Consider the following 27521-nt stretch of genomic DNA (forward strand, 5'->3'; position numbering starts at 1 on the left):
CTTTCTTGCCGGTACGGAAGTGACATACAGGACTCAGGCCTCGAGGCCTGGCAGCCATCTTGGTGCCCTGCACCCCTACACGTGCGGAGGCGAGAGTGCCCTGGTCATGTGGCCTAGCAGACCCTATCACGCAAGGGGGGCGAGGTTTCAGCCTCCAGGGACTTCCGGGCTCCCGGGACCAGCACTTCCTTCTACCTCTGCTCCAGGTCTCCACTGGACCCACATTTAATTTTGTTCTCTCCTGCAGCAAAGATAAATCGGACACCAACTCCGAATGTACAGGGATAATGGAATCAAGGGCCACCATACCCCCGGGCTGGAGGGAGAAAGGATGAAGGAACTGACGTAACGGGCTTAAGAGCATTTGGGGTTGCTGTCATGAATCTTGGTGGGCTCCCTTAAGTATGCTGTTTTCCCAACTTCAGCACCTCTCAAGCTCCCGTATTTTTGAGGCTTACCTACTCTCCCTCCTTCCAGCCCTGGCTCCCCCTGCTGGGGGATTCTTTTGGTTGAAGACATGGTCTTGGCACTGTCTGAGCCAGGGATGGAAAGCTGGCCCCCCGGGGAAGTCTCAAGACCCATGAAAGGGTAGCTAACAGCATTGACTGGAGGAAAGCCGGAGAGCATATCCACTAGTTTGAGGCCCGTTAAGGAAGACCACCACTATGTATCTCCAAAGGATCCTTTATTGACCAGAGAAGGACCATGGTATTTATATATATATATATATAAAAAAAAGTTTGAAGATCTGGCAGGCAGTAATCCCATTGCCCGCCCACCACCCCAGCACAGATTTTGCTGCCCCCCAGCCCTGCACATGGAAGGGAGATGACTGCCCCACCCAGGCCACAAGGCCATACTCCCCTGTAGACAGAAGGAAAAAGGGGATTTTCCATGGCCAACCCCTGAACATCAGAAATCAACAAATATTCTCTCAAAGAAAAAAAAAAATACAGAAATCAATTAAAACATTTAAATATGAAAATCCAAAGGGAATTGGGTGGGAAGAGGCTAGAGACAAAGGGAACTGGAGTTTCTTGGGAAGGAAGGGTCTCCCATGTCCCCCTGCCCATTAATGAATGGGCTTGAGGCCTGGAATACGAGGCTCACACAGTGAGTTTGCAGTGACACAGCTCCTTGTAGATCTGCCGACGAAGTTTGGGCATGTCCTGCTGAGTGAAGCTGAATGGCTGAGACAGGGCCAGGTGCTTGCAATACTGGGTGTTAACAAAGCAGGCCATGAGAACCATCTACTGAGCATCCCCCCCAAATCAGGACCTGTGCTACATATTTTGTATGATACACATCTCACTGGATCTTTCCGAGAACATTCCCATTTCACAAAGGAAGCCAAGGTCCCATAGACTGGGGCTCAAAAGAAGTCTGACTCTAAAGCCAGTGTTCCTATTTGATACATAAAACACCTAGTGTTAACAGAGAAAATACTTTGCGTTAGGGGATCAGGAGGCAGCTATATCAGGCCCAGAGACCAAGGACCACACACCCAGTCCCAATGCGGTATGGCGAAACCAAGAGAGGACAATGAAATCAGGGTTTCTGCATTCTAACACAGAAGCTTACTCCCGCTCCCTAAGTGGCTGTGAGCCAAATGAGAGACAGCTTCCCGCCTCCCTCCCACCTCTTTAACCCAACTGGTATCTGCTTACCTGCAACACAAAGGCACCGCAGTCACTGTCATTATTCTGCCTGGCCACATTCTAGAGAATAAAAAGAAGGTAAGCCATTCTAGAGGAGACCCTACACGTATGGCTTCAACTTCTGCCTCCTACCATGCCCCCAAAACCGCCCCCATAACCCTCCTCTAGAAACTGACCATCTTGAAGTAACCTTTCCAGCCCTGGTGGAAATCCAGCCGGTCTTTCTTCACTGCCTCTGCCTGTAGATACTTGGCAATATGCTATGTAGATGGAGAAAAGGAGGAAGTGATGCCCCTACATTTCCCAACTGAACCCAAGTTGTGGTGGTCACAGGCAGCAAGCCCAGGTTGCTCCTCAGAGCCTCCAAACCCACCCTTCTGCCTGAAATGCCTTGCCACTGGATCTCCTCCCCACATTCTGCCCATCTTTCCCGTTCCCTCTCAAACCTTAGGGCAGCGGCGGTTCAGGGTGCGCTGCGAATCAAAATAGGTGATGGTGCGCCGCCTCACGTCAACAGAGATGAGGGACCAATGCACCTCCAGGTGGATGGGGATTAGCAGTAGCTCTTTATTGAAGATGTCCACCTAAGGAAGCAGTGCTGGAGGTCAGGAAAGACAGCACAGGAATCCTGCCTATTGCCAGGAGGGTTCTGAAGGAGAAGCAGGCAAGGAGCCAAGTGGGAGAACTCAATACCCAGCCCCTAGACTGCGAGGCAAGGCTCAGCATCTGGATGTCTGGATTCTTGGGCTTAAGGAGGAAAGCAGGACGGAGGAGGTGGCGCACAACAAACACTCGAGAGCCCAGGACAGGGCCAGGTACTTCACACACATTAAAGGCACAAGTGCTTAGTAGCTAAGAACCCAGGCTCAGGATCCTGGAGCCAGACTCTCAGGGTTCAAACCCAGCTCTTCCATTTACTAGCGTATGACCACAGGCAAGCTACTTAATAACTCTCTGTACCTCAGTTCCCTTTTCTGTAAGAGGGTGAAAATAACAGTACCTACCCTCACCTGTTTGTTATACAGATTAATTAATATCCATGATACACTAAGAACAACGCATGGCACCTAATAGATGCTCAATCAGTTAACACTCACAACAATCCTCTGAGAAAGATCGCATCAGGAAACTGTGGCTTGGAAAAGTAAAGTCACTTGCTCAAGGTCACAGAAGTAAGAAATGGCAGAGGTGGGATTTAAACACCGGCATATAGAAAGCCAAGTTCTTTCCACTGCATGTCACCCTGCCTCTACCAGAAGAAGGCCTGCCAGGTCCCTGCGGGTGTAAGCTCTTGAACCTGGAGACAGGAATTAAGAAATGCTGGAGTCAACGGCCCTAACTCACTATAGATATTTCCTGGCCTTTGAATCAGAGGGCAGGTAAACTAACTGGACAGGGGAAAAGAACTCCCCCCCCCACCGCCAAGTTGGCTCCCCTTCCCCTTCATTATTTTACCCAGGAACTTAGGCCAAAAACCTAAGCATCATCCCTTGAATCTTATCTTTTATTCATTTCTCATGTCCAATCCATCAGAAAGTCCTATTGGTTCTACTGGCAAAATTTATCCTAGATAAAACTACTTCTACTTCTACCTTTACCACTCTGGTCCAAGTTTCTCATCTGGACTTCTCAGCTACTCCATTTAGCCTGCCTGCTTCCACTCTTGCCTCTTTCAATCTATCATTGAAACAGGAGTTTAAAACATGAGGCACTTCCCACCCTGCTTAAAACTCTTCAATGGCTTCTCAGAACACAAAGAATAAGATCTACCCTCACTTCGGGACTTCCCTGGTGGCGCAGTGGTTAAGAATCCACCTGCCAATGCAGGAAACGCGGGTTTGATCCCTGGTCCAGGAAGATCCCACATGCCGCGGAGCAACTAAGCCTGTGCGCCACAACTACTGAAGCCCGCGCACCTAGAGCCCGTGCTCTGCAACAAGAGAAGCCACTGCAATGAGAAGCCCGCGCAGTGCAATGAAGAGCAGCCCCCACTCGCCACAACTAGAGAAAGCCCGTGCACAGCAACAAAGACCCAACGCAGCCCAAAATAAATAAATTTATTTATTTAAAAAAAAAAATCTACCCTCCATGCCTCACGTTATCTACTCTCTGACCAAATTTTCTATCGTTTTCCCTTTGCTCACTCTGCGCCAACCACACAGGCCCTCTGACCCTCAAACGTTTTCTCACTTTGTGTCCCATGTACTTGCTGTCCCCTTTGCTTAGAACACCCTTGCCCCTGATCTGCACAGGGTTAGCTCCTTGTCATTCAAGTCTCAGCTAACAGAGGCCTTCCCAGACCACCCAATCTAAAGTACCCACCCCCATGTTACCACATTACTGTTTTAATTTGCTCACAGCACTTATCACTAGCTGAAATTTAACTTGCATATTTACTCTCACCCCATAAAGGCAAGAAGTTTTCTTTATTTAATACTGTATCCTTAGTGCCCAGAACAGCACCTGGCACACAGAAGACATTTAATAAATACTTGAAAGTTTGAATGAACAGGATTGAGGAAAGGGCTCACAGGAAACAGAACTCTTCTTTAGAGGCAAGGTGTTACACAAGTAGATGTGAATTCATAACTCACGTTTTTGGTCCACCTTTTCACCCCATCATAACCCTTGGTACGGAGTTTATCATAGAAGAAACTGTTGAAGAAATGCACCTGTGCCAATGATACAAAAGAACTGGATGGAATTAAAAGACCTCAGGCCCTCCTGCTAAGTGTCCTCTCCCCAGCCCACTCCATTTCATTATGGCTCTGAGGACTGGTTTCAACAAACTCTAGTCCAACTCACCGAGGGTAAAAACAAACTATTTTTAACCTCATCTTATAGCTTCCCACCCCAATCTGTGGGGTTAGCCATAGGGGAAAAACACTACAGACTGGAGGAAAGGACTAAAATTGTTAAGTTCAGGACCAAGATTACAGATTTGAATTGAACAAATTACCTTCTACTGCCTCTCCCCAGAGAGAAAGACCCTCTTTATGTAAAATGGAAGAGATGAAAGGGACTGAAAAAGCTGCTTAAAACTGCGGGAGTTCTTCCAGGGACTGAAATATCTGGTTAGGCCTACCTTTTCAGGGACCGTGTCCATGACGAGGTCTCCATACATGTTCATCACCTGGGGAGAAGATGGGAGGCCACTTGCCATGGAGGGTGTGGCATGGGTACAGGGCTCCCCCATGCAGAGGGCCCCAGACACCCTGCTCCCTGAATCCCCTCTTGGGCCTGTTTTTGCACGCCTCCTTACCTGGTCATTGAGCCAGTTCTGTCCATATAAGGTCCCCAGGTCGTCCATGGTCAGCACATGCCGCTTATAGGCAACTCGGAAGCCCCTCACCATGGCATTGCCTGGCATCCGCTGGTATGACTGGATCAGCTGCAGCACCAGGCCCTTCCTGGGTAGGCCAAGGGTGGAGTCACACAAGAGACGAGGGGGCTAGGGCACACAGAAGTACCTTCTACTGCCTAGAATAAGAATCTAAAACTAACCTTTTTTTTTTTTTTTTTCTTTTTTTCAGTCATGGGTCCTTTTGAGGACTTGCTAAAGGCTTATTCCCCAGTAAGAGGCACATGAATACTTAGGTACACGTGGTATTTCAGGGTCCCACGTAAAGCCCCTCCCGGTTGGCTCACAGGGGCTTGGCACCTTGCCAGCAGATTCCTCCCCTCAGTTCTAGCTCCCTCCTCCTCCCCGAAAAGGCAGCAGCTTTCTCACCCCATCTCCCCGGTCCCAGCCCTCTTCCAAAGAGCATCTCTTTCATGCCTCACCTGGAAGGTGTAGAGAACTCCTGCTGGAAAATGTCCTCCAGTTTCTCTACTACCTCATCAGTGCTGAGGGGGATGAGGCTGCCATAAGTTTGAAGGAATTCATCCAAGATGCCTGAGTGGAGGAGGGAGAGAGGAGTGAGGTAAGGCCTCCACACTCTCATCTAGGAGTCAGCTGTGGGAAAGAGACTAGATCCTCTAGGGTTCCTTACTCTGCACACAGGTGACATGCTCCTCCCGCAGGGGGCTGTGCTGGCCAGCTTTCTCCCCAGGCCGCTCAGCCTCTTCTGCAGTGCCCAAATCTGAGCCCTGAAAAAGCTCCTGGGCCACATGGTCCCCGATGCTGCACACATTGCTGATGAGGATGCTGGCATCAGGGGGTGCCAGACTTCGCTCCCCTTCTGGCCCAGGTGGTCCCCCAAAGCCGTTGGGCAGAGTACAAGAGAGGAGGCCTGCAGGGCAGGGGAAACAGAATGGAGGCAAGAAACTGGCTCAGATCAAAGGCCAATGGGAAGATTAAATGATGCACACAAATTATAAGACCACAAAAAGGATGAATTGGAACAAAATCTACCAATAGAAACTCTAAAGGATGAAAACCCTAAAGCACGAGATAATTATGTCCAAGAAGTTATAAAAGACGGAGAGGAAAAGTTACTACAGGCATACCTCAGAGATATTGCAGATTCACTTCCAGACCACTACAATAAAGCGAATAATGTAATAAAGCGAGTCACACAAACTTTTTGGTTTCCCGGTGCATGTAAAACTTATGCTTACTATAATCTATTAAGTGTGCAACAGCAGTATGTCTAAAAAAAAAAGTACGTACCTTAATTTAAAAATACTTTGTTACACATGAAAAGATGCTCAACATCACGATCAGAGAAATGAAAATCAAAACGACAATGAGGTATCACCTCACACCAGTCAGAATGTCCACCATCAAAAAGTCTACAAACAATAAATGCTGGAGATGGAGAAAAGGGAACCCTCCTACACTGCTGGTGGGAATGTAAATTGGTACAACCACTATGAAGAACAGTATGGAGGTTCCTTAACTAAAAACAGAACTACCATATGACCCAGCAATCCCACACCTGGGCATATAACCAGAGAAAACCATAATCCAAAAAGATACATGCACCCCAATGTTCCTGGCAGCACTATTTACAATAGCCAAGACATGGTAGCGACCTAAACATCCATGAACAGAGGAATGGGTAAAGAAAATGTGGTATATATACACAATGGAATATTACTCAGCCTTAAAAAAGAATGAAATAATGCCATTTGCAGCAACATGGATGGACCTAAAGATTATCATACGAAGTAAAGTAGGTCAGACAGAGAAAGACAAGTATCTATATCACTCATATGTGGAACCTAATTAAAAAAAAAGATAAAATGAACTTACTTACAAAACAGAAACAGACTTACAGATATCAAAAACAAACTTTATGGTTACCAAAGGGGAAACGGTGTGGGGGGAGGGATAAATCAGGAGCTTGGGATGAACATACACACACTATTATACATAATATAGATAACCAACATGGATATACTATACAGCACAGGGAACTCTACTCAATATTCTGGGATAACCTATATGAGAAAAGAATCTAAAAAAAGAATGAATATATGTATATGTATAACTGAATCACTTTGCTGTACCCCTGAAACTAATACAACATTGTAAATCAATTATATGCCAATAAAATAAAAATATTAAAAAAAAACACTGCTAAAAAATACTAATTATCATCTGAGCCGTCAGTGAGTTGTAATCTTTTCATGGGTGGAGGCTTTGAAATATTGCGAGAATTATCAAAACGTGATACAAGCATGAATTGAGCAAATACTGTTGGAAAAATGGCGCTGACAAACTTGCTCTATTCGATGTTGCCGCAAACCTTCAATTTGTAAAAATGCAATGTCTTTGCATTGCAATAAAGCGAAGCGCAATAAAATGAGGTATGCCTGTACTCATAAACAGGAGGAAAGCAAGAAACACTAGGAATTCAGAGAGATGTAAATTTCAGAAATATTTCTCACCACTATATGCTTAGCACCTAGCATAGTACCTGGCATACAACAAAGGCTCGATAAATACTCAAATAATTAATAAAGAAATAGAAAGCCTGCCGCAACTCAGACCCGGCACAACCAAAATAAATAAACAAACATTTTAAAAAAATAGATAAATAAATAAATAAAAAGAAAGCCTGAAGTTGTTTAGTGGGGTTCTCCGAAAGAGAAATACTCTGAGTGAGAATGTCACGCACAACTGTCCAGGTGATGTACTCCACTACTCAGAGAGATCCCATCCCACCACTATAAGAACGGCACTCTCTAGAAATGTACACGCAGGGGCACTTATCCTGAGAGGCCACATGAAGTGGGACTTCAAGCAGACATGACTGACTTCACTAAACCACGACTCCCTTTCTCATCTATGCACAGGACACCTACTATGGATCCTGTATCCCGGCCTTGACTCTCTTCCCAGACTTAGTTCCTGCTCAAAACGGGGCTGAAGACATTTCACTGCTGTTCTGGACCCTCCCTCTCTCTGCCCTCCTACTTTCCTTAGACCCCAGTTCTCACCACAGCAAGAGGCTCCTGGTCTCCCAGGATCTTAGCTCTCCCCATGCCCTCCTCTGCCCCATTCCCACCTTACCCGAGTCAGGATCCAGAGGAGACTTTGGAGTCCACCTTAATCCATCTTCCTCCATGGGGGGCCCAGAGGGCACTGGTGGAGACCCTCTCACCCCATCCTCAGCCATGAGAGCACCTAGCAGACCCAGCCGGGGGGGAGGTGGTCCCCGGGGGGAGTCAAAACGACAGCAGGGGGATGGCACCTGTGGTGTCACACCCCCTTCCTGGGGTGAAAGATGGTTCTTGGGGTGTGCAAGGCTCCGCCGCCGGCCCCGGTGGCGCCCCCAAAGCTTCCAGTGGAATGTCAGCGAGGTGCTTTTTGAGTAGAGCAGCATCCGGAAGGCTCTCATAGCTCTGCGACGGCGCTGTGAACACGTTTTCCGATGAGCAGGGCGGGGAGGGCGAGGCCGCTGGGAGGCTCCCAGCTGACCCCATCTGGGGGGCAGCCTCCAAGCTGCCACTTCCTCTTCCTCATCTTCATCCTCGTCGTCCTCTTCTTCTTCCTCCTCTTCACTAGCTGAGGCATCAAAAGAGGGCCGAGGGACAGGAAGGCGTCTGGTTGGCACTGTGGTCCCTGACCCAGGATCTGGCCCAAACCCTCCACCTGATTTGAGTCGGGGTTTGGGGGGTGGGGGCCAACGAAGACGCTCCCGCCTGGGACTTGAATAAGCTGGGGCTATGCCGGGTCCAGGAGGCTCAGGCCCCCAAGACCCGGTCCCTTGTATAGTCTCTTTCATCTTCCAGTAACCTGTAAAACAAAGGTTAGAGCGTCAGAATCCAAACATCCTACACCCCGGATTCTGCCTCTCTTCCTCAGCACACCTCTTCTGCAATCAAATGCAAATAAACTAAGGAAAAGAGAAAAAAACTTCAAAACTCCTAACTTCATATCTTCCTAGTTAATATGGTCCACGAGGTGCCCTTCAGAGTCTGTGCCATCATCTCTCTCCTGCCCAGATAGAGGCAAGGAAGAATGGCTAAGCGGCAGGCCTCGAGGCTCTTATTTCTCAGATCCCCAGATCAAACCTAGTATTTTCAGGTTCCACTTCTCTATTTTAGTACCACTAGGAATGTCCTAGTTGAGAGCCTAATAACGGAGAAGGCTCAGTACGGGAATCCTGACATGGTACAGAGACACCTGAGGAGAACACAATTTCCGCAGGAAAACCGTGATCTAGAGTGGGAAGAGAGGTCTCCATCACCGTGGAATGAGTGGGGTGTGTGGGCATGCTCAGGTAGTCTCAGGAAGGAACCATACCAGGGCTATGGTTCAGGTGGTAAAATCTAATGGAAAGGGAATGATTTTAGAGGAAACTGAAACAGAACCGAAGCGACGCTTAGGCAGCCGAATCAAGGCGCGCTGGGACTGAACTGAGCCGAGCTAGGTTGGCCCAGCCCCCTCTCCTGCTCCGTCCCGGGGACCAGAATGCGTCCCAGCACCGGTAGGATCCTACGGGCTCGGGCGGCTCGGCGCGCAAGGGCCTTAAAAAGCCCCTTCGAGGGCCTCCTGGGCCCCGGTTAGGTAGGAATGGGGTCCAGGAATGGGAGAGGCCGTGGCAGAGCTGGGGGGAGGGGAGGGGGCGTCCTCACCGGGAGCGGGGAAGCCGGGCGGACAGGCCCGAGGGCGGGCGTCTCCGGCCTCAGGCTTCCCGGCTCATCTCTCCGGCGACGGCGGCTGCCCCGCCACTCCTGCTGTCTTCAGGCGTAGCCGTCTCAATTCAGGATTCCAACGCTTCTGGGCCGCGCGCCGCCCCGCCGAGCCGCCCCGCCGCGGCCGCCTCTCGCTCTGCTTCAGCCTCCACCTCCACCACCTCCCCCTCCTCCTCCTCCTCCTCCTTCCCCTCCCGCGAGCCCCAGGCCCACCGGCGGTGGTGGCGCACAATTAGTACGTCACAGCCGGCGAACAGCGCCGCCGCGGCCACCACGCGCCTAGTCCCGCCTGCGCGAGAGCGCAGACGCCACGGGACCGTCCCGCCCATGACCCCCACGCCTGCGCACACCCGCTTAACCCGAGCCGTGCGGGGCGGTGCCTCCACTCGCTCTTTTGCGCCTGCGTGTCCCGTGCCGCTCTCCCGCCCTTCGCCCCCGCGCTGCGTAGCCCTGCGTTCCACGCGCTGCCGGGCTTGAGCTGAGGACCCTGACGCCTCGGTTCAGTGAGACGTCTCGGTCCAGTGAGGCGCTTCGGTGGAGGGCCGGGAGGGCCGGGAGATCCTGGTACGGGGACGGAGCTGAGGCACAGCAGCATGGGAAATGGATCCGAGGTTCCATTTATTCTCTTTTATTTTTTAACTTTAGGCAGGGCTTGCGCAGAAAGGAGAGATCAGAGGAGTGATACAGGATCAGGACTAGGGCGTACGATTTATCCGAGGCTCCCCGGCTCCCCTCCCAGTCCAGAGAGGCTTAGAGTGGCCTGCCGGCGCCAGGGCAGTGGAGAGCGTGAAAGGCAAAAGTTGGCACCCGAAGAGTAATGATGTGGCTGCAAGGGCACCGTCGTCGTTGGGCACCTTCTGCAGACGGGCGCATAATAATTACACCTCTGGAGTCAGTGATGGAAACTGGGCCCCAATAGATGGAGAGAGGAGAGTGAAGATGAGGCTTCTTGTGGAGTGGAGAGGCAGAGGATACCTAGAGAGAGGTGTGGGGTAAAGAACCAGGAGTTTTCCTGAGTGGCGGAAGGAGTCGTGGCCATCTGCCAACAGGCAGGATCATTGTCTCAGATTGCCGCTAGATGGTGGTGCTGTTCTGGAAGCATTCCAGTGGGACCCAGAGCAAGTCTAGACAATGCCGGGCATTTCCCACCCCCGCCCAACTCCCTCAAGAATTTGGGGCTGGATGGAGACTAAGAGCAGGATATTCTACTGCCTCTTTAATATCCATGAATTCAAAGTCCTGGGGGTGGGGGTGGGGGGGAGAAGGGAGAAAGGGAGAGTCATGAGCTGTCAAACCTGGGATTCCAGTCAAACCCAGAAGAGGCCTCTGTTCCAGACTGTTCCCTGTCTTTTGTCTAGTCAGCTCTTGGCTGTCTCCAAAATGAACCCACCCTGGTCTTCCAAGCTCAGAACCACCTTTTACAACACAATCACAGTTTCACAAGCCCCAGGAAGGTTCCATGTGGAGAGAGGCTAAGTTTCGCCCTTGCCCGGGGGATTATGACACTCAGGGTATCCCCCTGGTGTAAATGGAAGACACCTGAGAAAAGGGAGAAAAGAGATGCTCAGTGAAGCACGGCCATAAAGATCCTCTGATGTTTCACCCTCCCTTCTCCAGCTCAACCTTGTTTCTGCCTCCTCTAAGGACCAAGGTGTTCTGTCCTTCACTCCTCAGCTCTGCCTCTACACCCACGCTTCTTCCAACCCCCTGCTGTAGCCCCCCCCACCAGTGCCCCCAGGTCAGAGATCCCCTGCTCTCCTCGCATCCACCCTCAACTGCTCACCCACCTCTCAGGCTCTCACCTGCGCTGTAACAGCTATTGTAAGCCCAGTCGGGGTTGGAGGGCATGCTTCGTATACATCGGAATAGAGTCTCCTGCCTTCCCTGGCCCTCCCGGGATACCACCTGACCCATGGTGAAAGTCACATCATGAAACAAGACCTGGCAGGGAAGGGAGGAGATGAAGAAAACGGGATAGTGTGGCTCAGGTCTGGGCGGCCTCAGGAGCCCTGACAAGGGAGCCGAGGAATGAAGAAGTGCTCTCTCAGTTGGGTATCCATAGGGGTTGGGAACCCTCAGTGCTGGGGCGTAAGGCTTTGGGAGAAGAGGCCTCCAGGCCCTCAGGGGAGGCTCAGGGGGTGTTTGGGGGTACCTGGCTGTACAGCAGATAAATTCCAGCATCCCAGACTCGAATGACATATCCTTGGGCCTCCAGGCCTCTCCCACGCCAGAGAGCCGGTTGCCACATCACCTCTGTCACATCCGAGTCCTCTGGAGGCAAGGAGTGTGGCAGTCAGGGTTTCTGTGCGCACTCAGACACTTTCTGCTCTAAGCTTCTCTTGGGCCCAGGTGCCAGCCCCACAGTTCCTAGATTTCGCCTCTCCTCAAAAGCCATTATTGAAAATAGTGCTCACCCTTGGAGGTGATGTTAACGGGAACAAGATGAAGGACTGAGCGCTTCTCTGGGGAGAGAAGGAGGAAATCTCAGCAGCGCCCGCCTGCCCCCGTTGCCCTGTTGTCAGCCCTCCACCCTCACCCCTGGCTTAGGGTCTCAGTCTCCAAATCCCGGTGCTGCTTGATCACCTCCCACCCCTGCTGCACCCCGGGGGCCTCACTCTTCTGTTTTACTGCTCTCCTTCTCCGGGATCTCTCCCCATTCTCCAGGGCTTCCACGCCATCAGAGCTCTGCTCATGGAAAGAGGGTCAGGGTTAGGCTGAGATGCAAGGGTCCCAGAAAGCCTTTCCCCCAGGCCTCCCCCGCCCCGGGAATGCCTCACATCTCCTGCACCTTTCCCCAGCAACCTGAGTCTTGGTGCTGGCTGTCCTCCAGGATCTGTTAGGTACGAGAAGCATTAATCTTTAACAATTTCCTTTCCTGAAATGGTTGCTCCCTTGACCTCCAAACCTGGGACCCTCTCTTGCACCCACTGAAAACTTTGCAGACCAGGCGGCTGGAACCAAGAGGCCTGGAGACCACCCTGCCACCCATCCTTCTCTCCCAGACACCCTTCTCCCCCAGACACCCTTCTCCCCTCACTCACCTGCTCCCGGGGGCTCAGCCACAGATACCCTTCCCCCTTCTCGGAGGGCCCTCCGGTCCTCTGCAGCCGGCTCACCTCTCTCCTTAAGGTCTGCAGCTCTGTTTGTTGGGTCAGCAGAACCATGGCACAAGCCACAGCCCCCAGAGCCGCCCCCCAACTCAACCAGAGGGCAACTGAGAGTGCCGGCTCTCGGACTGGGCCCCCCATGTCTCCCGGGGGCCCTTTGGGGGCTAGTAAAGAAGGAGATGAGGTCGGCATGAGCTGGGGACCCTGCCAACAGCTGTAGCCTCAGGAGTGGGGTAGCAAGGAGGTGACGGGGAGGGTCGGCGTGCAGGCAGTGGTGCAGAAGGGAAGAAGGGCGTTACGCAAGGGAGAAATAAAAAGGAACTTGAGAATAAAAAGGAGGGAGGCAGAAAGCAAGCTCGGGGCACTGTTGGTGCTCCTGGCACCCCGCTGCGGGGCCAGTGTTGTCCTGAGACCCCTCACCCTCCTCCAGCCTCAGGAGAATTTGTTGTCAGTCTCTCTAAGAAGGACAGGGCTGCCAGTGACACCCAGGAGGAGCGGCCAGAGCACAGGAACCCCAGGGCGGCCCCAGAAGTGGGGGAGGGAAGGTTGGCTGGCTATGGGGCATGGTGCCAGAAGCCGGGATGGAGGGACGAGCTGGGCAGCATTGAGGGTCGAGGGGTGAGAGTGGAAGACCCTCTGGCCCGGGCACAGGCGAGATCTCTGGGGCAGTTTGCTGAGAGAGACCAAAGGTGGGAAAGAAGGGGAGGGCGTCAGTGGGGAGGAGAACCAGGGTCGCGGAAGCAAGAAACTGGCTGAGTTCTGGGGTTAAGGCCAGGCCGGGTGTGTTGGAATAAGGCCTGCACTACTCCCTGTGTGCTGAACTTGGCAGGCAGGACTTCCTGTTTCCCAAGAAAAGCTCTTACATAAGGCTCTGGACAAAGAGAGAAAGAGACAGCCCAAGCCCCTGCCACTGTAGGATTCCTCCCTGGCCCCGAGGACGCAGGTGTCCGTGTTCCCGGGCCCTGGCGTCCCGCTTCCTGCCCCTGAGCCCCCATGCTGGGCCTGCTCCCACCCCGCGTCCCAGCCAGGGCTGTGCCAGCACCTGCTGAAGTCTCCGAAGCTGCCAGGAGGAAGGGCTGCTGTTCCTCCCAGCCCAGGGATTCCCCGCAGGAGGAAGCCCGCCTCCTATAGGTAAATGAGGCCGCTTCTGCTGGACCTTGGGCAGAGGATTGATTTTTTTTCCTGGCAGTTTGCCTTTCGACTCTCTGCTCATGCTTCGGCGTTAGAGGCATGTAGGTCCCCACTCCCAAGCCTGGACATTGCCCTGGAATTCCGGGCGTCCTGCCCCCCACTCCCCAATTCCCAGACCCGCTTCGCATGGCTCTCAGCTACCCCGAGGATGTCCCCTAAGGCCCAATAAAGAGAGCGACCATGACTTATTCTCTTTAATATCCACTTATCAACATTTTGTCACAATAATAATAAAAATAATATCTGTTTTTAAAATCCACAGGGAATTATCAGGGGAGGAATTATGTCTTGGTCTCTTACCCCTCACATTCGGGAACTCCTGGCCTAGTCCCAGTCTCTCTGGCATCCAGCCCCTCTTAGTGCCTGAAGAGGGGTATTCAGGACCCATCATCACCCAGAGTACAGTAAACACAGTGTTCTGGGGGGCTGCGGCCAGGGTGGGGAGTCAGGAGATAAATGGGGGTTTGGGAGCTAGTGAGGTGGAGAGCTGGAGGTGCGGGGAGCTGTCAGAGACGAGGGGACTATTTCTGTGGCATGGCCGTCTCTTGAGTGTGCCCTGGCAGCCTACAGAGGGAGAGGCAGTTCTGGGGGAGGAGCCGCTCAGGGTGGGCAGAGGGGACTGGGGTGCTCAGAGAGCTGCCGTGGGGAGCCAGCGGCCTTGGCAAACCATCGGGAGACCAGGGCCCCCTCAGTGAACTTGGAAGAGTCCAAAGTAGGTGAGGAAGGGGGCAGCCTTGAGATGGGCCCAGGGGAGGGTGCGGATCCGCAGGGAGGACCCTGGCCGCAGGGGCAACAGCCCGGACACCTGGCAGAGACGGAGCTGGGGCCCGAGGGAACTGGCCGCTGTGGCCGAGAACTCCTCCAGGCAGCGCAGGGCCAGCGTGTCATCCACCAGCAGGTCCAGCTTCAGGTAGACAGCCTTCCCCTCATCAAAGTGCACCTGGGGGGGGGGGGGGCGGAGTCCAGGCCTCTGCTTGCCCTGGGCTCCTGTCCAGCCCAGACCCCAAGCTCCTCCTCCCCCACCTTTAACTTGCCCCCACCCCTTAAGCCCAGCCCTTCTCCCTCAGTTCCTGCTCTACCCGTGGAGCCAGGTGGGGCTTACCTGACAGTACAGGTAGTACAGCCCAGCCCGGGTGACCATAAATTGCCCGCTCTGGTGGTCATAGCGCAGTGGGTTGGAGCTGTTGATTTTGGCCTCTTCCCAGCCACTCACCGTCCCGTCCACACCTGAATGTGGATGTTCAGAGACAGGGGGAAATCCCTTTATAGAACTTTCTCACACTTCCCAGCCACTGAGTTTATAAACATTTGGGCCTACCTTACCCAGAAGATATCTAGAGGGCCCAGGGCAAGGGAGGCGCCAGGGCCTAGGGAGCTGGGAGTGTAATAGGAAGTTCGGTGAAGAAACCCAACGTATATGACCAGAACCAAACAGGGCAAGTTGTCACCAGCCACTTCTGGGGAGAAGAGGAGGATTGAAGAAGCATGGGGGCTTTTATAGTTTGTGTCTGTATTGTTTGCTCTTCTACTTGGAGAATGTATCGATGCATTACTTGAATCATACATTATTTAGATTATTAAAATTAAAAATAAGAGAAAAGGAAAATATGGGGAAAAAAGCTAAAAAGAGGGGAAAAAAGAAAAAAAATTAAAAATAATAAAATGGTACCCAAATGTCCATCCATTGATGAATGGATAAGGAAAATTGTGTTAAGTCCATACAATGAGATATGATTCAGCCATAAAATGAAATGCAATAATGGGACTTCCCTGGCGGTCCAGTGGTTAAGACTCTGCACTTCCACTTCAGGGGTTGCGGGTTCGATCCTTGGCTGGGGAACTAAGATCCCACAAGCCACGCGCTGGGGCCAAGGGGGAAAAAAAAAAAAAAAGAAATGGAATACTAATACATACTACAATATGGAGGAAGCTTGAAAACATTATGCTAAGTGAAAGAAGCCAGTCACAAAGGATCACGTATCATATGATTTCTATGAAATGTCCAAGTAAGCAAATATATAGAGACAGAAAGTAGATTAGTGGTTGCTTAGGGCTCGGGGGATCACGGAAATATGGGGTGGCGGGTAAAGGGTACAGGGTTTCTTTTTGAGGTAATGAAAACTCTCTAAAATTACCGTAGTGACAATCTCACAACTCTGTGAATATACTAAAAGCTTAATTGTACACTTTAAACAGGGGAATTATATAGAATGTGAATTATATCTCAATAAAGCTGTTACCAAAAAAAAAAAGTCTAGAATGAGGGTAATTGCAAATTGTAAAGATAAATAATCAAATGACAGAGCAGGGTCTCAAGTGGCTTCCCAGGTCCTCTATGGGCTGCCTCTGTTTACCTCTCGCATCTAATCTCACACATTCCTCCAAGTCACAAGACTCTAGCCACTCCGGCCCACTTTCTGTTCCTGCGGCGCACCAAGCTCATTGTTTCCACAGGGCTTTTACTGCTCTTCCCTCCCCACAGGATTCCTCCCCTGCCTGGCCCCTTCTGTCAGACTGATCCCTCTGAGAGACCTCCCCAGTCCTTCCAGCCTGAAATAGCTCGTCTCTGATAATCTCTCCTCCACTCACCCCGTTTCTCTCACAGCAGTCACCAAGGAGGGAAATCATTTTATTTCCTTCTGTGATAGTTTGGGGTCTGACTCCCCCAGGGGACAGAGGTATTGGTCTTGTTACTGCACCCCAGCCCCTGGGGCTGGGCCTGCCCTGAGTGGGCACCAAACACACACTGGTGAGAAGATAGAGGCAAGGAGGCGGCCGTGGCAACAGCTCTCTCTTGTTTGGGTCCGTGGGCCACTCTCCAGGGCTTCATTGGCTTCATCTCAGTAGCCCGGCCAGCTTCCTTCCCCAGCAGCCCCACCCTCTGCCTGCCCCGGTGCGCTGTCCTTGCTGCTTTCTCAAGGAGAACATAATGCTCGCTGGGCATTTTCATCCCCACCTAGGGGTTCCCTTGGCCTTTATTTTGCAGACACCAACCTGAGCCTCCAGCCCTGCCCTTTCCTGCCCCTCCTGACACTGCTACCTGCCCGCCATCAGAATAGCCCCTGGCACCTCACACTCACCTAGATCAAAACTGAGCCTGAAAAACAAAACAAAAAAACCCCGAAAACTGAGCCTGGTCCTCCCCTGTCCCAAATGTGCTTGACTGTCTGCATCCCACATTGGGTTCCTGGTTCTACCTCTTACCAGGCACCCAAGCCACTCTCTCCTTTACCAGTTTCATTCACTGATCACCAGTTTCTAGCAATTCTGCCACCTAAACAGCTCTGTCTCCCTCCCTGGTCTGGCCCCTGCCACTTCTCACTGGGACTCTTCCCAGCCTGCTTCCTCTTTGGACTCCCTGTTTCCAGTCTTGCCTGGTCCGGTTTACTGGCTACGCGACACAGAGCCACAGAGTGACGTTTCTAAAATGCAGATGCGAGCCTGCCTCTCTCGTTTTGACCTCAGGATAACTTCCAGATTCCATTTGTGACCTGGGTCCGTATTCTTCTCTGGCCTCACCCCATGTTGCTCTTCTAGTTCTGTCTCGTCAGCCGCATCGCGCTGCCCCTGTCCCCCAGCCTCATCATACTCTTGGCAGACTCGGGGCTTTTGCACAAGTGGCCCCTGCCCCCGCCCCCCGTCCATCTCACACTCACACTTCAAGGCCCACACCTTCCTGGGGAAGGAGTCCCTTACCCCATTGTAAAGTGGTCTCCTCTGTGCGGCCACGCGCCTCTGGCTACTTTCTTTATTGTTGTTGTTGTATCACATTGTAATTTACAAATTTATATGCTTGTCTCTTCTCCTGGACAGCAATTCCTTGTAAAGAGGTCTGGGTATTATTCACTGTGGGCACCTAGCCGGGTCCTTACAAACAGTGGGATCTCAGGGCGTGTGTGTTGAGTCAACGAATGAATGAATGTCTGGGTAACCGCTGAAATAAATGGTCCATACGGAAGGGAGGAAGGTCGGCCTGGGGCAGGAAGAGTAGGGCGAGAGAAGGAGAGAGGGCATTCCTGGCTAGGGAACCAGTTTGAGCTGGTTGTGGCTAAGGGCATGGTGTGTCTGGGACCGTGGTGTCACTCAGTTTCACAATCACAACTCATTCCTTACTGCATGGCAGTTGTCCTTCTTTCCCCCACTATGCTTGCTTTAGCATCATTTCTCTTGCCGCTGTCTCCCTCGTTCTCCAGAGGACCTAGAAGTCATCAGGTAAGGGCTCCCCCACGTCCTGCCACCGACACCACAAACCAACCTGTTCTCATGTTTGCCATTGAGCCTCTTATGGTGATGAGATGATGTGTCCCTCTCTTTCTTCTGGAACCCACCCCCTCCCACATTCTTGATGTTGCCCTGCAGGTTCCCCCACCCATGCACCAGCAGTTGCCTCTCACACAGTGTCTGGAACACAAGCACACACTAGCTGGGTTCAAATCCTGGCTCCACCTCTTAGTATCATCATGACCCGGACAAGTTACATCACCTCTATCTGTAAAATGGAGATGATTGGATTATCTTCCTTTCAGGACTGTTTCAAGGATTAGATGAGATTAAACACTGAATAAGACTCACGCAGTATTGTTTACCACTAAAAAGACCAAACTTTTCCTTGATTCACATCCTCCTCTACCTCCTGGCCCATTTCTCTGCTCCTGTCACAGAGAAACTTCTGGAAAGGGTTGTCACTGTCTCCGATTCCTAGTTCCCATTTTCTCTTAACCTAATCCATGCTGGCTTCCATCCTAACCACACCACTGACACCGCCCTTGACAAGGTCACCAGTTGACTTTTAATGTTACCAAACCCAGCAGTCATTTGTCTGTTCTCATGTCATGTGACTGGTCATCTGCATTCAACACAGACAGCCACATCCTCCTTCTTAAAACCGTGTCCCCCCCGAGACTCCAGGACACCACCCTCCCTGGGTTTCTTCCCCTCTCTCTGGCTGCTTCTCAGTCTCTGCTGGGTTCTCCTCCTCTGCTCCACTTGTAAAGGTCCAAGAGCCTCAGGGCTTCACTTGTGGAGCCCATCTTTCCCCTAGGTGTCTCATCCAGACCTATAGCTTTAAATACCCCCATCTGGTGAGGACTCCTGACCCTACACGTCCTGCCCGGGATGTGTACTCTACCGTGTGCAGTGACCTATTTGTGAAACTCACTTGTTTATTATTATGTATCCACTTATTATTAGATCTCAAATTCAATTATTAATTTACACACCTCGCAACCTATTTCCTCCCTGGTTAACCCCCATTTTAATAAATGGCAACATTATTCTCAAAGATGCCCAAGTTAAAAATCTAGAAGTCATTTCTGATTCCCCCCTCTCCCTTATCCTTCTCATCGCCACAGCAAACCCTATCTTCAAGCCACACGCTGAATCCATCTACTTCTCTCCATCTCTGCTGCCAGACCCCTAGACTAAGCCACTCTTATGTCTTGCCTCCTGACCTCTCACATGGAAGAGCATTCCAGGTGAGAGAACAGGATGTGCAAAGTCCAGACGAGGCATCCTGATGGGGAGGGGGTGTCAGCCCAACAAATGTGGAGAAGGCATAAGGGTGTGCCAGGAAAATAGGTTGAGACCAGACCAGGGAGAGGCTGCAATCCAAGCAGAAAAGCAACAGAATAATGGAAGGCGGGCTTCAGGGGGGCTTAGCTTAGCAATACAGGTGGGACAGAGTAGGGGCGGGGAAAGTCTAGAATGGGGAAGGGACTGGAGAATGAGTTTGAGGTTCCGAGGTCATGGCGCTGAGGTGGGGAGTGGGGTAGGGATGGAAAAGAAGAGCAGAGACTGGAAACATTTGGAGAAAAATGATCAGAGCAAGAAGCCTCTTGGAATATGGAGGGGAAAGAAGAGGAAAAAAAAATCAAAGATGCTTCTTGGAGACAAGCGAGGGCTAAAGGAGAAGCTGGGCTGGTGGTGTGGTGGGGGGAATCTGCCTGTGCTCTGGGAGGGGAAGGGGCCTCCCCCAGGGTCCTATGTCTGAGTCACGGAGAAAGTTCAGGTTCGGGAGCTGAGAGAAGCGAGCCCTAAGCACTTTCCTGAACTGGCTTCTGGGGTTCTGAGGCTGAAGGTGGGGATGAGGGTGGGAAGTCAAGGTTTTGGGGGGGCCCTTGTCTAGAAGGCCAGTGCTATGGAGGTCAGGGAAGAGCTCAGAGGTGGGGATGGGGTCTCACCCGCCTGCGCTCCGTCCTGTCCCGGTTGTGGGTGAACTGTAAGACACAGGAAAGGGTTGGTGAGCCCTGCCCTGCCCCTCTGCCACCCCTTCTCCCTGGGCATGGCTCACGGTCACCCACCTTCATAGTGGGCTGCAATCGCTCTGCGCGCCCGTGGTTTCCGGCCTTTAGGTGCTGAGAATCAAAGAAAGACAGATGGGCAAAGCAGTCCCCATGTCTAGAGGGGCCAGGAGCTGCTCTCTCAGCCCCATCCCCCTCAAAACCCTGGCATCCTTATTCTCATCCAGACTCCTGGCCTCAGAACCTCAGGCCTTATCTTCCTCCATAGGTTGAGCCGCTGATAATTTATTATCCAAACTGGGATGCTTCTGAGAGCAATAGGGGTGTTATTAATCATCGCTCTGAGCCAACAGGTGTAAGCCAGGACAGCCCCCTGCAAACCTGGATCCGTGGTCACACGGTCACCCCAGTCATAAGTCTCTTTGCTTCTTGGGCTTCAGGCCTGACTCCCCCACCTCATCTTCATCAGGACCCCAGGGGTTCTCCTAATTCCTGGCCATCCCGCCTTCATATCTGGGGTAGGGCCTGAAGCGAGAAGCAGGTCTATGCCATGGAAGGAGCTTCAGAGGGAGGGTCAGAATTCTAGGTTCGAGTTTCCATGACTCTGAACCCCGCCCTTTTCTCTCAGTGCCTCAGTTTCTCTATCCGTAAATGAGGATAATGGGTTTTGCTCTGCCTGCTTCACGGGGCTGTTATGATGAACAAAAGCAATAATGAGTCCAGAAGCCACCACAGACCAGCCGCTATTATTATTCCTGAGGTTGGGATAAAGGGCTGCTCACCACTCCTGCGAGGCCGAACCAGTTTCAGGAAAGGCAAGGTATCCTGGCGCTCCTCTGTCTGGGGATTCAGGTCCTAGGGACGTTAAAGGCAGGGCTAAACCCGGATCTTGCCAGGGACTCCCAGAGACATAAACTGAGACCAACAGGGGGCCCGTCACGAGAGGCCCCAGCCAGCAAGAGGCACAGAAGTCTTAGGGAGGGACCGCGCCTCCCAGCCAAGAGTGGCCAGGGCCACGAGGAGGCAAGTTCCAGGGTCAGGCCGCAGCCCTCGCCCCCCTTCCCACAACCAGCCACATCCCCCTATTCTGCTCCGCCCAACCAGCCATTGGTACATTGCACACACGCCCACACCCAGTCAGCATGCACAGTGGGTACACGCACCACACACACAGCCAGCATCCCTCTCCCACGCAGACTCCCACACACTCCCACTTCCACCACGGCCACTAAACGCTTCGTACTCGGCTGCCACAGCGCGGCACAAACCCCTCACACACAGTTGTCACCCTCTCTCTCACGTACCCATGCCCCACGGCGCGGCTGCTGCACACCCCCGCACACGGCTGGCACAACCGGGGCACACCCTGCATCCTCAGCCGGCACACACTTCCCATGCCCAGCAGCCCGAGGCCAGCACCCACCCCCACTCACCAGCGGGTCGGGGTCCTCCTCTGCCACCAGCTCCCCCTGGGAAGGCTCCTGCTGGGAAGGAGGCAGCGTCACCCTGTCCTTCTCCACCTGACATCTCACCCTCCACCCATCTTCCTGGCCCCCTGCCCTCGGCCCACCCGGCCCCATCAGCTGCTCGGCAGAGTCCGCTCCTGATCTGCCCAGGGAGGGGTGTGCAGGCGGGCCTCACCTGGGCAGACAGCGATGCCCGGCTCCCCAGGCTGACCACGGCCAGCAGGAGGCCAAGGCAGGCCAGCGCCAGGCCCAGGCCCAGCACGAGCGGGGCCAGCAGGGCGGTGCCCGGCTCCCCCCGGCGCCCCCTCCGCCTCTGGCTCCGACGGGCGGCCATGGGGGCGGGGGGCTGTGCCTGCCTCACCGCCCCCCCATCCCGGGACCCGAGGGATCGGGGGAGGGGGAGCCGGCGGGCGGATCGGGCTGGAGAGAGGGAGGGGCCAGGGAAACGGGGCGGGAGGGGGTGTGTGTGTGATGAGGACAGGAAGCCGGACACTGTGTGTGAGATTAAACTCCGAGCCCGGCCGAGAGCAGTGCACGGAGCGGGACGCGCGCCGCTCCGCGTGCAGACCACAGAGCGAGTCCCGGCCGGGGGCACGCACCGCCCGGGCGTGGAAAAGCGGGGCAGTGTTTGTGTGAGTGCGCAGCGGGCGAGATGGGGTGTGCGGCTGAGCGCCCTCCACGCGGCCGGCCGGCGGGAGAGAGGCAGCGAGGGCTGAAAGGAGCAGAAACTCCACTCGGGCTGTGTACGGGTGGCCGGGGCGACAGCACTGCAGCTCCTGCAGGTCTAGTCCTGCCCAAGCGAGATTGCTAATTTAGGCCTCCAGACCAAGGTAACTAGGCAATCCCTCAGTCAACACGGTTAGAGGCCAAGGCGCATTTGGATTTTAGCAGCTGCACCGAAAGACGATTCTTTCCTGTAAGTGACGGAAAGAGCCTGAGGATATCCATTAGCGCGGGTTGGGTTTTCACTTCTTTTAGCAAATCAGTTGGTAGTTGATTTAAACCCCGGGGTCATGCAGCTGGGGAGCGCAAGCTTCTAGACCTGTGTGCCAGAAACATCGCCCCCCAACCCCGCCAAGTGTGTTCCCCGAATGCACTTCTCTGGAAACACAGAAGCCACTTAAACAAATAATAGGGCTAACCTGAGCTCAAGTGGAGCTACAAGAACTCTTTAAATTTAACGTGGCGCAAAGCCACGTTAGCAAAACCAAAACGTAATACCTAACCTAATTGCAGTTACAGCCTCTCCCAGGAGTTGAGTTTTCAACCAATCAGTCTGGAATTTCCTGATCCACACTAGTGAGGTAGTTTCCAAAAGACTCCTGCCCTTCCTGGCCCCTAAGGGAAGGGGACCTTGCCTGAAACAATCCTTTCTTTTCTTTTGCTAATAAATGCTTTGTCCCTATAAAAGATCCCTTTGGTTCAACTCCTCAGAGGCCTTTCTGCTTGTTAAATGGGATGCTGCCCGATTCATGAATGTTGAATAAAGCCAATTAGACCTTCAAATTTACTCAGTTGAATTTCGTAAAAGCCGGACCCTTTTTGCCATGAAAACACTTTTGTAAACAGTAAGACCCTCCGAAGTTCCTTTAAACTATGCAGTGTTCACCTCTGCATATTTGCAAAGAGAAGTACTGGATTAGAAAAAAACTCTGTTGCAAAAGTCATAGTTAAACAACAAGGTAAAGCAGTGGTTCTGAACAAGGTAAGGATGTGGAGACCCTTCCGCCTTCCCCCTCTGCTCAGTCCTGCCCGCTCCCCCGCTGCCCTCCTGACTTGGTTTCTCTTCTGTTATGGAACCTTTCTGAACCACCTTCCTGCTTCAGGGTCTCAACACCAGTTATTCCCCTTACCTGGAACACTCAGACCACCCTCACCCCCGGCTCAAGTCACTTCAAAGAGAGTTTTCTAGATCATTTTTTAAAATTAGGTTCCCAACTTCCCCCGTTCTCTATTCTTTATTTCCTTCTTAGTTATTTTGTAATGACCTGTTTGTAATTTGTAATGATCTGTTTGGCTACTATCTCCCCAACTACATTGTAAAATACAAATTACATATTTCCTGGTTTATCTGCTTATCGTCTATCTCTAGAATGTAAACTCTATGAGGACATCAGTCACTACTGTGCTCCCAGCACTTTGTCAAATGCTGGCTCCCCAGATATCACGAGAGCAACCTCCTGATACCTTTTGACAAGATAAAGATATCTCTTTATTGACAAGATAAAGCCAGGTTTATTGCTTACCCCTTGACAGTCTGACAACACTTCACAGGGAGATGAGTAAGGCCATGACATTTATTGAGACTCTGAAATCTCATTTAAAGGGGGAGAGTCTGGGCTTCCCTGGTGGCGCAGTGGTTGGGAGTCCACCTGCCGATGCAGGGGACGCGGGTTCGTGCCCCGGTCTGGGAAGATCCCACATGCCGCGGAGCTGCTGGGCCCACGAGCCATGGCCGCTGAGCCTGCGCTGTGCAATGGGAGAGGCCACAACAGTGAGAGGCCCGCGTACCGCAAAAAAAAAAAAAAAAAAAAAAAAAAGGGGGGAGAGTCTTTCCATGATGGGGTAGGAGCGGGGGTTGATTAGGGTTGGGGAAGGGTCATGGCGTAATAGTTTAGAATGAACACAGAATAATGAGGATTTTGCCTGACCCACATAAAGGCAATGCTTGTGTTTTCTTGAAGCAATTCGGTTTCCTTCCTCAGTTTACCCACTCTCTCCTCAGCTCTGAGGCCAGAGCCCTGAGATGAACGTGCGAGCCTTGTGTTTAGAGATGACCCTGATATTCATTCAAGAGTTCTTTGATTTTCACTGAGCTTGACGAGTGAGCCATTACCATGGGCCTCTGTCAGTCTGGGTATTGGACGTGTGGAACAATTAGGAAATAAAACAGGATTTCTGATCCCAGGTCAGGCGTACTCCTCATCACCAATCTCCCCTCAGATCCCACTGAAACCAAAGTAGACAGTATCAAAAGGAAAGACAGCCAAGATGGAGGGGGTGTCCAGCCAAGCCTGGCTGCTTAGGCTGCCAAGGAGAGGCCACGGTCTTGGCCAACAGGCAAAGGAAAGTGGGAGAAGGGGGACTGAAAACCCGGAATTGATTGAAGGCCTGGAAGACAGGCCAGCAGCATCAGTTATGACTCTACTTCCCTTCCTCACCAGAAGGCATTTTCCCTCAGACAAAATGTCAGACATCTTGTCTCCAAAGAAATGGAATCAATTGTCTGAGGGAAGTTAATGCTTCTGGTATGAATGTTGGAGGTTCAGAATAAGTGTCTCTCATTCTAGCATTTGGGGTGGCCCACTGCCTGACAGTTGACCATCAACCTTCCCTACTCCAATTGAAACCTTTCAGTTGATATGTCCTATTTTGATGCACAAAGAATTTCTAGGCCAAATTTCCACCAGAGAAAAACCTAGAGGAGAAAGAGTATAATTTATATACCAGCAGAGGGAATCCAGGATACCTAGGTAGTTCTTTATTAAATATTACCAAGGGTCTACATGCATATGGGAGAACAAGTAGCATGCAAAGAAAGATCAAAATAAGCAAACAAAAAAAACTGACACTGGAGAAAACAGATAATTCCTAGTACAAAGAGGACTATCTAATATACTTGGAGGTTCAAGAACACAAAATATCCATAAAGCAAGAACAGGATGTTGTGTGAGAGAGGAACAATCAGAGAACAAAAATTATTTTGCAGAGACTAAAAATGTGGTTGCAAAAATAAATGTTGAATAGAAGGATTACAACATAGAGTTAAGAAAAAAAATCTCTAAAAATATAGAATAAAAAGAGGAAAAATGGGGGACTTCCCTGGTGGCACAGTGGTTAAGAATCCACCTGCCAATGCAGGAGAGACACGGGTTCGAGCCCTGGTCTGGGAAGACCTCGCGTGCCTTGGAGCACCTAAGCCCGTGTACCACAACTACTGAGCCTGTGAGCCACAACTACTGATGCTGTGTGCCATAACTACTGAAGCCTGTGCACCTAGAGCCCGTGCTCTGCAACGAAGAGAAGCCATTGCAATGAGAAGCCCACGCACCGCAACGAAGAGTAGCCCCTGCTCGCAGCAACTAGAGAAACCCCACGCACAGCAACAAAGACCCAACGCAGCCAAAAATATAAATAAATAAATTTATAAAAAAAAAAAGAAAAGAGGAAAAATGGAAATCAGGGAGAAAAGATAGCAAACACAGAGGACCAATCCAGAAGGATCATACAGTTATTAGGAACCCCAGAAAATAATAATGAAGGAATTGGAGGGAAGGAAATTATCTTAGAAAAAAATAAGAGATAATTTCCAGAAAAAGTCATGTCTTCATTCTGAAAGGGTTTACTGTATGCTCAAGATGATGAATGAAAAATTATCCATATCTAGATACTTCCTCATGAAATTTCAGAACGTCAGGAATAAAGGGAAGATGTTAAAAGTTTCTAAAGAGAAAAACTATTCCTCTCCAAAGGAACAAGAATCAAAATGGCTACAGACTTTGTGTCAATACCAGTGAATCCTAGAAGACTGAATGGAGACATGCCTGCACAATTTTGAGAGAAAAGAATTTCTACCTAGAATTCTATATATATCTGGTCAAACAGATAAAGACTTGTTCTGACACACAAAGTTGGCCTCCACACACACTTTTCTAGAAAATTGAGGATGTATTCCAGAAAATGTGGTAGCAAACCAGAAAGAAGACAAAATAATATACAGGAAACAGTGGATCTAAGCCCAAAGAACAGGGAATGAAGGACGATGACTTAGGGAGTAATGGGTTCTACCTGGAGGAGGAAGCAAAAATGTGGCTTGAATTGTATAAATGGTATGAACAATAACTCGGGGGAAAAAAAGACATGCTATAGGTAAGGAGTACAAGAAGAAAGAAAAGCCATCAGAATCTCTAGGAAAATTCCAAAACTGAAGAAGAAATTCTTTATTTAAATAATAGGCAAGGGATTTCCCTTGTGGTCCAGTGGGTAAGACTTCACACTCCCAATGCAGGGGGCCCAGGTTCGATTCCTGGTTGGGGAACTAGATCCCACATGCACACTGCAACGAAGAGTCCGTATGCCCCAGCTAAGAAGTCTGTGGGCCAACTGAGAAGTCCGCATGGCACAAGTGAAATAAAAGATCCCACATGCCGCAAGGAAGATCCCGCGTGCTGCAACTAAGACCCGGCGCAGCCAAAATAAATAAATAAATAATAGTTTAAATGATAGGCAAGTTCTAATATGACATGATGGTATTTAATTGATATAGTATTAATCAATGACCTTAATGCTTGAAACATTCTCCCGGGTTGTGGGATTGAGTGCATTGAAGAGAAAGTGTAATCCTGGGACTTCCCTGGTGGTCCAATGGTTAAGACCCCGCACTTCTACTGCAGGGGGTGCGGGGTTCCAGCCTGTTGTTTGAGTGTGACCAGTATTCACAAGGCCCTCATAATGTCAATACTGTTCATTGGATCTTAACCTTTGGAGTCGACATAGAAAAATCAAGAAGATTTGTTTGTGGTTGCAGGAACAATTGTAAATACCGCAAATCTTGACTTTGTACAATAAATGTGAAACTGAGAAAAGTTTGCATGTGGAAGTGAGGAGAGAAAGAGGAGTTACAAGCTGGCCTCTCTTGCTAGAGATGCTGAGGAAAGTAGATGGAACCAAAATAATTAATATAAAAACAAAAATAATAATATAAATAGTCATTATTGGGAAGAAGAGAGGGAGAGGGAGGGTAAATGAGTTAAACGCCTCATGTTTTATATT

At 51.2% G+C, this 27521-nt stretch overlaps 3 protein-coding genes across 11 annotated transcripts; all 3 read right to left on the reverse strand.

Moving 5' to 3' along the window:
• Positions 1–668: 668 nt before the first annotated feature.
• On the reverse strand, positions 669–9921 carry SENP3 (SUMO specific peptidase 3). The gene is made up of 11 exons (XM_004331404.4): positions 9687–9921; positions 8119–8844; positions 5651–5890; positions 5442–5553; positions 4921–5068; positions 4744–4791; positions 4253–4330; positions 2105–2242; positions 1835–1918; positions 1668–1718; positions 669–1217 (listed from the first exon to the last, which is right to left on the reverse strand). Exons 2-11 carry the CDS (start codon positions 8831–8833, stop codon positions 1107–1109), a joined length of 1725 nt encoding a protein of 574 aa, XP_004331452.1. The 5' UTR covers positions 8834–8844; positions 9687–9921; the 3' UTR covers positions 669–1106.
• A 1021-nt stretch (positions 9922–10942) lies between these two features.
• On the reverse strand, positions 10943–14481 carry TNFSF13 (TNF superfamily member 13). 7 transcript variants are annotated; one of them, XM_073797770.1, is made up of 9 exons: positions 14345–14481; positions 13896–14009; positions 12788–13526; positions 12535–12579; positions 12362–12431; positions 12161–12208; positions 11899–12017; positions 11549–11687; positions 10943–11285 (listed from the first exon to the last, which is right to left on the reverse strand). In XM_073797770.1, exons 3-9 carry the CDS (start codon positions 13043–13045, stop codon positions 11176–11178), a joined length of 789 nt encoding a protein of 262 aa, XP_073653871.1. In that variant the 5' UTR covers positions 13046–13526; positions 13896–14009; positions 14345–14481; the 3' UTR covers positions 10943–11175. The 7 variants fall into 7 exon arrangements, with proteins under 7 accessions (XP_073653871.1, XP_033704051.1, XP_033704047.1 ...); XM_033848160.2 differs by having other exon boundaries at positions 12863–14009; XM_033848156.2 differs by having other exon boundaries at positions 12788–14009.
• Positions 14225–22183, reverse strand: TNFSF12 (TNF superfamily member 12). Of its 3 annotated transcripts, XM_073797771.1 has the most exons (8): positions 21925–22183; positions 21717–21767; positions 21066–21138; positions 20344–20397; positions 20224–20259; positions 15147–15271; positions 14850–14984; positions 14225–14407 (listed from the first exon to the last, which is right to left on the reverse strand). In XM_073797771.1, the coding sequence occupies exons 1-8, from the start codon at positions 22081–22083 to the stop codon at positions 14369–14371; spliced, it is 672 nt and encodes a 223-aa protein (XP_073653872.1). In that variant the 5' UTR covers positions 22084–22183; the 3' UTR covers positions 14225–14368. The 3 variants fall into 3 exon arrangements, with proteins under 3 accessions (XP_073653872.1, XP_033704056.1, XP_033704055.1); XM_033848165.2 differs by having other exon boundaries at positions 14225–14984; positions 21925–22182; XM_033848164.2 differs by having other exon boundaries at positions 14225–14984; positions 21717–21764; positions 21925–22180.
• Between the last annotated feature and the right edge of the window lie 5338 nt (positions 22184–27521).

The sequence above is a fragment of the Tursiops truncatus genome, chromosome 20, assembly GCF_011762595.2.
Source record: "Tursiops truncatus isolate mTurTru1 chromosome 20, mTurTru1.mat.Y, whole genome shotgun sequence".
In the NCBI taxonomy this organism is placed as follows: Eukaryota; Metazoa; Chordata; class Mammalia; order Artiodactyla; family Delphinidae; genus Tursiops; species Tursiops truncatus.